A 9,897-nucleotide genomic window follows, 5' to 3' on the forward strand; every position below is an offset into this window, starting at 1 on the left:
AGCTGGAGCATCAATGCAAACAGCCAAACACGAGTTTATCTTCTCCTATCTTGTTTACAAATCATTAGTCTGATTAGGAAGCGTGTGTTCAAGATTAAACCATCAACCATAGAATTATATTATACAAAAGAAAAAGAGGAGATGCAGAAGGTCCTAATTCGACTGATGAACCTGAAGTTACGAAATAAGATGGAACCAAGATATGGTTGGATTAGAGCATCAATTGAACCATTTTATTTTACCCTGAACAGAACCATTTTTAACTAATGCCTCCGGTAGTGAAGATTTGAAGAAACTCATTTGTTCTATGGTTACAAAATTTTCAATTTCGGCAATTGGCCCCTCCTTTGTTGGGTGTCTAGCTCCGCCACCGACCGACAGACAACATCAGAAATCAAGCTGAACATAGGGTACAAAAAATTACCAGTCCCGAGCGAGGTGGAGAGGGGCTTCGACACAGCAAGCCGCACTTGGGCCGCTCGAGGAGGCTTGTGACACAGCCAATCCGCACGAGCGGAGCGTCCTCGCCGGCGTCACTTGTTCCTGGGAGTCGGGAGGAGGATGACGTGCGTTCGTAGGGCCTCCCACCTCCGCCGCCCCGCTTCCAGGAGTTGTGACCTGCACGAGCTCACGCAGTCCAGCGACATGCGCGCACGAGGAACAGAACCAAAAAAAAAACGCCAGGCTAAGGAGCAGAAACTGAAATGGATTCCGGGAGGAGGGGTCGGGGGGGCCTACCGGTGGTCACAACGGCCGTCGGTGGTTGCATGGCACCGCGGCGGCGGCCAATCTCATCGGCGGCGCGGCGGCCGGCGGCAGGGGGTCGGCCGTCTCCGTCGGCCCGGGCTCCGGCGGCACGCGACTGGGCGGGCGGGGCGAGCGGTGGGGGGCCTTGCCGGGGAGGAAGGAGGGGCGCGGGGGTCGAGCCGGGGAGGTGGAGATATGGAGGCAGGGGAGGAAGGAGCCATGGAGAAATGGAGGCGTGCGGGGGATGTGAGTGAGGGGAAGAGGTTAGGGATGGGGATTTTTTTTTTTGAGGGAAAGGGATGGTGAATTGGGAGTGTGGCCGGGTGTTTTTTATTTTATTTATTTCATGGACATTTTATTATATCCATGCTTTGTTGATTTTTTCTGGTCCTTGAAACATTTAGTATTAACTTTTTTCTGATAAGTGTCCTTTTCTACCAACTAATTTTTGTATTAAGCCCATGGTAATGTTTATATTGAGTATGCTAAAAATCTATGTTTATCTAATCTTGCAGGTCATCGTGTGGATTGTGGATGTTAAATTTCATGGAATACTGGACAGGAAATATTTTGTCTGACATTTTTACCAGGTGTATTTCACTTGGTATCATGCGTTAAATATTGTATTATTATTATTCTTATTTTAGAAGCTAATTCTGATTACTACTTGCTAGGAACACATGATAAATTTTAGGACAAAATTGGCGCTAATATTGTTCGATTCGGAATTGAACAATGATGACATAAGAAATCGAGATTTGTCCCTTGATGAGGACGATAACACGGATCCCACCGATTGTATGATTCTGGATGATCCACCTAAAAAAACAAAATTATCAAACTCATCATAAAAAGTTAAGCTCGTGTCACCGTCATTGGTGCTTTTACCGCCCCTCGATCCAACAAAGGCCAACTTAATGGAATCATCGAAGTGGAGCCTCTATCACTATCATTGGGCCTTTCACCGTCTTTCAAACCAACAAACTCGACTTAATAGATGAACTTTGCTTACGCATTAGCATGGTTGATGATGTCCAGTCATTGGAGTAAGCATCCTTTTTCTCTAAGTTTATTTTGTGTTACATGTTTGTAATTGTACTTCACAAAATTTCTCTTTCGCAGTACCGAATGGGTGATAAGCTCTAATCCTTATCCAATTAGATTAACTCTAAGACAAATAAGGAACATATTGAAGGTGGATGAATATATGGACGCAAATTGCTTTAACATGGCTGTGCGGATACTAGCATGCCATGACATCCAAATTGTTAGAGATATTCCCGTTCATTACATGGATCTGAACTTTTGTGTAAGTTACTATTATCACATATTACATTTTTTTCATTCTACTAATATGTCTTATTATTTTTTAGTGGATGTCCCAATATGCACGAGATCCAAGGCGCAATGAAAAGTTGGATATTACTAAGTTGTCACATTTGTTTGAATGTTGGCCTGATAGCAATGAGTACCATATCTCAGAATGCAATATGGTAAGTTTTTGATTAAACGTTACTAACAGTGGTTTGTTTGGTCCTAATTATTAATACATTTCAAATTATATGCATCCTTGCAGATTTTATTGCCTTGCGATACTTTTGGGCTATTTCAATTATTCGTCTTGGATAAAAACAAAAAAGTTGTCACTATTTTAGACCCTCTTCCAATACCTGGTATGGGAAAAAATATTTTTAAAACTATGGTAAAAAATCTAAACCATTCACTTCGACATGCAAACCCTACATTCAACGAGGACATATTCAAATGGGGATGCAAAGTTCCCGTTGTTCCGACAAACTCAAACGGGTATGGATCTTGTCAATGCATTACAATCTTTAATAATTCAACGCACAATTTAACATTTCAAACATGCAGTGCTCTATCAGGTTATTTGGTTTTCAATTTTATGCACTCTTGGTATGATGGAGTGCTCCATTTTCCAATACCCATGGTAAGTATTTACAACATGCGAATTTTTATAAGTGATACTATCGATTTTTTTTATAATAAGTTTGTATAACCCGTATGTAGGATGATATTGAAATGAGGAGGCAATTTGTGGTTCACATTTTGAAGTACGAGGGGAATGAGGCTCTAAACAATATCCCAGCCATGGAACGAAGCATTATAGATGACATACGTAGATGGACTTTTATGAAAGAAGCATAATAGACGTTGTTGCTTGGTTCATGTTTTCTAAGTATTTATGTAACTATTATAATACATTTATTTAATTATGAATTTTATGTAACTAGGTGTATGGATCATGTATTTCGAGACGCATTTAAATACCTTTATAAGTATGGAACGTGCGTTGCACGTGCACGCTTACTAGTCTTTTCTAATTATCGACAAGTGGTCAGTACAATGCGGCGATGGCATATAGAGCCCAATTCATTGGCGCAACCCTAACCACTATGCGAAGCATTGTTTGGAAGATTTGTGTCCTCTAAAAATCACATTATTTGTTAAGTTTGCCATTTAAACAGGCTTTGGATAGCAGACTGGCTGGAAATAAGAGGTTGACCAAACTGTGGTTTGTGGTTTGTGCCTGCTGTGCAAAAGAGCTCCAGGTTGTTTATGCACATTTTTTGTTTCAACTGTCGTTTCACCATTAGGATTTGGGACTAATTAGAGATTGACTCAAACTCCATCTTCAGCAATATCCTGCGCAAATAATCAAAAATTCGTGCTACAACATGATCGTAAGGCCATGGCATCAGTCATCCTTCTTAAATTTTCAAAATTTGAAATGATAAAATAAACATGTGTTTCATAAAAAAATGTATTACACCCTTAGGTCTTCTATCATAAATCATGAAGAATTATGGGTGCAAAACGTTTGGAAGAAATCATGTCGGGAGATCCCTATGGGGTGTTTTTGCTTTTATTTTCTCGTTAGACTTTTTAATTAATATATTGTGGACAGTTTTTGCCTCCATTTCAAAAAAGCTAAGAATTTCCTCCATTGCATGCGATTATTAGGTAGTTCCTTCCATAACACTATTATACACGAAATTATGTTTGTGGCATGCTTATTTTCGGAGGTCGTTTGTGGGCAAGACGTACCGGCCCCTCTAGGCCAGGTGACAGCCTGTACTTTTATACTTTTTTAGAGTGATTTTTGTTTGAAAAATTGGCATATTTATCTTGTTTTCGTAGGCTTTGGGTAGTTTCTGGCCATTTATTGTGGGTCTTGGCTCGGTGGGCATCTTTTTTCTTAAAGGAGAACAGAGCCCCGACCTCATACGGCATGTTGAACAATGGGGTGACATCACCCTTCTCTTTAAGTTGCTACGTCGAATTTTTACTTTGTTGAAGAACAGAGTATGAAGAAAGAGAATGGTGCCTTTCCTTAGCTAAGAGATCTTAAATATTATAAGACTATTTTCTCCAATATAACATATATATGTCTTCCCTTATCAACACAATCCTTCATGAATTTAATTAATTCTCATTAATTGATAGAGATGACAATAAGATATATTGCATCGTATGCCTTGTACCTGTTGACTTCTCTGGAGGATACAAAAAACTAAGAGTAGACATGTTTTCTCTACATTTATACGTGCTCTTAATGATTGTTCATTGACAAAGAGCTGGGTGTGATGGTTTAGATGGATCCCACGAAAATTTGAGTCGCCTTAGGCAACCCATGCAATGATATGGATTTGGAGCTTTTCTACGCCGCCACTAGCGTGATGGGGAGAAAACTCCTTAGGATGCACCTTGGCTCAAAAACATTAAACCAAAAGGCACCACTCCGCTCATCTTCAACATTTCTGTGGAAAAATAATGGAATGTCAAGCAAGCCTTCTATAATAATAATTAGATCTACAAGATCAAAATGATCGAGACGGCGAGACCTTTACTATGGATCACATTCACCAATATGTCTCCCTTTCGGCTCAACTTCGGGATATCAACCTTCGTTTGGATGTGGCGGATGAAATATCTTGAAACCTCGGTTCTTGGGAGCGACACCCTCTCCTATTAGCTCTTCAGGCTAGAAAGTTTTGGCCCCTCCCAAAATCAAGTTCTTTGTATGGTTTGTTGTCGTGGTTTCGATGTCGCAAAGGAACGCGGGTACCTTCGCAACACCCTTGAGGTTATAAGACCACAAGGGGTTAGAAGCAACGCTTCAAGCTCCACAAAGCCATGGAGACGTCGGAGAGAAGCACGGGCAGCATGACAAAGAGAGACACGGGTTTACCCAGGTTCAGGACCCTCGTGGTGAGATAAAACCCCTACGTCCTTTCTTGGTGTGGTATTGATATCTCTCCGAGAGGGAGTACAAGGTGGAGACTCGGTGAGTTCCTTCCTAGATCTAGATGGGATCTACTCTAGCTAGAAGATGATGGTATCTAAATGTGGACGATGGGTCCAAAAGCTAATCCAAAAGAGATCTGAAAAGGGATCCTCTTCTGCTAGGCAGCTACCCCCTTTTATAGCGGCACCAGCCCTCCTCTCCAAGAAAACTGGTAGAGGGGTAACCACAGGCATGCCCAAGGGAGAGGACAGCTATCCCTAGCTAAGACCATGGACTTGGTCCATGGCCCACCAAGCACCTTGGTCCACAGGGAGTGATTGTGGATGATGTCTACACTCCCTGTTATACTTGCACCGTCCACCCCGAACCTTTTTGGGAAAGTGGGCAACGGCCATCATGCTTTATGCAGGCAAACTTGGAGCTTCTCTTATCTTCTAGGTGCGTTACTACTTCTGTCATGCTCTCCTATCTTCATCCCCACGCAATTGGCCTACGAAGGGGTCTTGTACAATATCTCCTAAAGCGTCCTCTCGCGGAGGGATGCTCCGCAAGGACTTCGAGTAGCCTAGTAACGGCTAAGTCATGGACCCCTCGCGAGGGGTCCTTCACGAGGTGCCTTCCCCTCGCGAAGACCTCCTGTCCCGTGAGGAGAGAAGCCTTGTTCTTCAAAAATGGGTTGCCGTGAGGGCCCAGCAACAGGTGTAGCGTGGTACCCCAGTTCCACTACAACGACATTTGTCATCCAAAATAGATTGTGGACACCAACTGCCTCCAAGGAAGAGGATGGCCAAATTATGGGTTGTGCCTCCTTTGCATCCACCCGGAGTCGGCGAAACATCTTTTTGTCCATTGTAGGTTCACAAAAAGTCTTTGGGGACAAATCATGGATTAACTTGGCCTTCCCTCCACCAAAACCAATAGTTGGGCTACCAATCAGTAAACTCTTTGTGGATCTCTATGAAAAAGCGATTTTGCATCCATCAGTTTCCTTGCGTCTTGGAAAATATGGAATGAGCATCACGCAATAATTTTCAGAAAACAATGCACGCCCCTCCGTCAGTAATGCTACACATATGGAGTTATTTCTACGGATTTCTTCGGAGCGACGTGGAAAGTGGTGGAGCAATAACTGGCCTCAAATCATAGAAGGTGGGTACTTTTGCATCAGTCCACGATCAACACGTTGTTCCGTAGGTTCAGTCCGTAGAAAGCATTCCGTAATTCAGCATTTTCGCCCCTCAGCTTTGGGTGCCTGCGGCTGCCTAGCGGCCAGCGCATGAGTAATTTAATTCCAGGGGAGTAAAACCTTCTGTAATATAACACTTGTTACTTCTTGTTCGAATTTCTTTCTTAACTAAAATCGAATGGAGCAAGGCTTTTGTCCTGTTTAAAAAAGTAGTTGTCGTGCAATGCAGTGTATAGGAAGATTTATGGGCAGGTTAGCGTGTCCCCATGCAGTGTATATATACTGAGTCAAACAAGCCGCATGCCTGAGCGAAATTTGCCCGGACGGTGTGCAACCATGCCGTGCGTCACAAAACTGTGTACAAACGCAAGTACGCAACGCATCAAGCTGGCCCGTCGGACTGCTTTGCCGGCGCCGGCGCTGCAGGCTTGACGAAGCGCTTCCAGTACCAGTGCTGCGCCCACACAGCGCCCATGGATTCGATGCGCACGCCTTTCGTCTCCGGCAAGAACGCCGCCACGAACACCGTCATGACGACCACCCAGCCGGCGTAGTAGGCGAAGGTGCCGTACTTGAACCGGCAGAGCATCTCCACGAACGACTGCGACTGCGCGAACGACAGCAGCCCCCCGATCGCCCCGCTCAACCCCAGCGCCAACGACCTCACCTCCAGCGGGAACATCTCGCTGGTCACCACCCACGAGAGCGGCCCCCAGGACACGCCGAACCCAACGGTGTACACGCACACCAGCACCACCACCGCCGCCGCGTAGCCCCGCGGCATCCCGCTACTCGTCCCGAGCTGCTCCCCGAAGATCCACGCCATGGCCACCATGGAAATGACCATGAAGACACCGCCCACGAAGAAGAGAGAGCGGCGGCCGTGCCGGTCGACGGCGAGCGCGGCCGCCGCGATGGACGCGAGGCTGACGACGTCGGTGATGATGGAGCCCAGGATGGCCTTCTGGCTCGTGAACCCCACGGTGTAGAAGAGGAGCGGCGTGAACAGGGACACCACGGTCACGCCCGTCAGCTCGAAGAACACCGCCAGGGCCACGGCCATAACCAGGTGTGGCCGGTACTCGCGCCGGCCGAGGCGCCGGAGCGCGCCCGACTCGTACCTCTTGTCCTCCTCCGCGGCTTGGATGATGTCCTTGAGCTCCGCGTCGACGTCGGCGGCCGGTCCACGGATGCGCCGCAGAGAGGCCCGGGCCTCGTCGGCCCTCCCGCGCAGCACCAGGCTGTTTGGCGTGTCCGGAATGAGCGCCGCGCCCACGATGATAACCGCTGCCGGGAAGATGCCGACGCCGAGCGAGAGGCGCCAACCCCACCTCGGGATGCTGTTGGTGCCGTAGTTGACTACATCGGCCATGAAGAACCCCACGTTGAGGAAGAAGTGGAAGGTGCTCGTGAACGCCCCGCGCCACCGCGCCGGCGATATCTCCGCCAGGTACAAGGGTGCTGACTGCAACCAAAAAAACACATACCCGTTATTTTGTGTTCCATCTACGATCGACAAAATAATGTGCAGTAGTCGATGAAAGAGCGCGCGCGTTAATCACCAATCTGGTGAAGCCGACGGCGACTCCGAGAAGGATGCGTCCGATGATGAGCATGCTGATGTTCATGGCCGTAGAGTTGAGGAGAGCGCCGGCGAGAAACAGCAAACCACCTATCAGCATCGAATTCTTCCGGCCCAACGTCCTGGTTACGTGGCCGGCGACCAGGCTGGCGAGCATGCCGGCGAGGTAGAACGAAGAGACGAAGGCGTTGAGCACCTGGCTTTGGAAGATGCAATGCGCATCCTGCTGTGCATTGGACATTTTTCGCACGATCTCCGGGAAGAAAGCCTCGAGGAACGACTCCATCTGCATCAATCCACCTGACATCCATGGGGGCACAAAATTGATCATCTAATGACCAACTCATACAGAGATAACAACACAGCACGAAACGGATCCGTCTCAAGAGGGAGCATAGGGTTTGCCGAGAGCTTTTTCTGAACTTCTTTTTTTTTTGCAAATTCTTAATTGTCTAAATCTCAGTCACTTATTGTTACATATTAGTCAGGTTATACTTGCATATATTTAAAAGTATAACTTTAGCAAAACACAAACAGTTTCTAGTCTTCAGCTTATATACGGAGTATATGTCAATGGGAGAAGGATGATTGGATAAATATATATCCTAAAACTTATAAAGGTGAAAAATGATTTGAAGGTCATTCATACAGCTTATAGACATATATATAGCTGTGCATCCTTAATTAAGCTTAAGGCTGGTGCTCAGATACGGAAAAACATCATTGAAAATTTTAAAAAGTAAAGAAAAAATATCTTGCATATTTCTACCTGGAAAAAAGGACAAGAATTGCAACATCATGTAGCTCTGTGATGGTCAAAGCCGCCACACTAGTCAGAGTGAGCTTCCATACCTATCCCATGCTATGCGTCACCATCAGTTCAGATTTCTTTTTTCAACAAAATAAATCATACTTATTTTCAGCCACGACAAACAAGTCCTTCGATGGATATTGTTTTTATTTTTTTGAACATGATGGATGTCCTTTAGTCTGCTATTAGTCGATGCTTGCAGGAATTGGGTGTGGGAAACTATGCCATTTCGTCAAAACTACTGTTTCTGAAAAAAAGAATTAGCAGCTAAATCATCACCCAGTCGAGTAAAGGCAAGGAAACGGAGAAGCCGAGAAGGGGAGGAAAGACATGGAAAGAACGAACACCATAGAGATAATAACTTCTGTTTTTCAAGGAAAGGACATGTGTCACGGGTTCACAACAAGAGAAAACATGGGATGAAAGTATAGATATTCAGTAGATGGGATAACTTACCTGTGATTCCGATATCATACCCAAGTATGAGCCCGCTGGAGGCCGCCGTGAGGCAGCTCATCACGACCGTGAATGTTATTTCACTGCCGCCGTATCCGGTGCCGACGGCAAGTGCTCCTCCTTCAGACATCGCCATCTTCTAGGCAGAGCTCTAGAGTAACCTTAGTATCTCTCTACTCAGCAGTCTGAACATAGGTTGTTGTGGGATGATAAGCATTATATAATGGTGCCTGCAAGCAAGGTGCAAACGCCAACCGACCGTTCAAGGTGTTGGTGTGGGGTCATATACATAAAAGCAGAATATCCGAAAATGATGTCTCCATGATTTAAAAGATCTTACTAAAAATTGTACTACTAGGGAAGAATTTGTTGTGGTACCATGCGAAACTAAAGTTCGATACCTAAATAAGATGAAGTTCAAACTCAGTATAGCCAGGCAAATTTAGAAACATAATTGGCTATGAACAACGTCCCCAAGTAAAACTATTTGCCACACTTTTGCCACACTATTGACAAACGGTTTTCCCTTTTTTTTATTTCTTGTATTCTGCATTGAGTTTGAAGTTGCAAATTGCGCACTTCCAAAGACATGCTTTCTTACTGATACTAGTTAGGTGCCTGTGTGTTGCTACGGATCAATAAAAAATAATTTCTCAAATGTGTGTATATGGAGACAAATATTATGGTTTTCACTCCATCTTGATGACTATTTTTAAAGTAAGATGGATTTGAAGAAAAATCCATGTTTTCATTCTGAAAGTAATGTAATTTGTGTCACCGAATCTCTTAGGTGCGACTCTCACATTATTTTATACCATCTGAAATATGATAGATTCACTTAAGAC

The 9,897-nt window shown here is 44.9% G+C and overlaps 1 protein-coding gene across 1 annotated transcript; it reads right to left on the reverse strand.

Annotated features, from left to right (window-relative positions):
• Window positions 1-6,486: 6,486 nt before the first annotated feature.
• LOC124692803 (sugar transport protein MST1-like) lies at window positions 6,487-9,218 on the reverse strand. The gene is made up of 3 exons (XM_047226236.1): window positions 9,053-9,218; window positions 7,766-8,085; window positions 6,487-7,668 (listed from the first exon to the last, which is right to left on the reverse strand). The coding sequence occupies exons 1-3, from the start codon at window positions 9,186-9,188 to the stop codon at window positions 6,586-6,588; spliced, it is 1,539 nt and encodes a 512-aa protein (XP_047082192.1). The 5' UTR covers window positions 9,189-9,218; the 3' UTR covers window positions 6,487-6,585.
• Window positions 9,219-9,897: the final 679 nt, after the last annotated feature.

The sequence above is a fragment of the Lolium rigidum genome, chromosome 2 (genome assembly GCF_022539505.1).
Source record: "Lolium rigidum isolate FL_2022 chromosome 2, APGP_CSIRO_Lrig_0.1, whole genome shotgun sequence".
Taxonomy (NCBI): Eukaryota; Viridiplantae; Streptophyta; class Magnoliopsida; order Poales; family Poaceae; genus Lolium; species Lolium rigidum.

Excerpts from the sequence above, each read along its gene's own strand:
- LOC124692803 (XM_047226236.1), bottom strand. The coding sequence starts at position 9,188 with ATGGCGATGTCTGAAGGAGGAGCACTTGCCGTCGGCACCGGATACGGC. Across the intron at positions 8,086-9,052 it reads GTATGATATCGGAATCACAG|GTGGATTGATGCAGATGGAG; the intron begins GTAAGTTATCCC and ends CATGGATGTCAG. Across the intron at positions 7,669-7,765 it reads CCGTCGGCTTCACCAGATTG|TCAGCACCCTTGTACCTGGC; the intron begins GTGATTAACGCG and ends TTTTGGTTGCAG.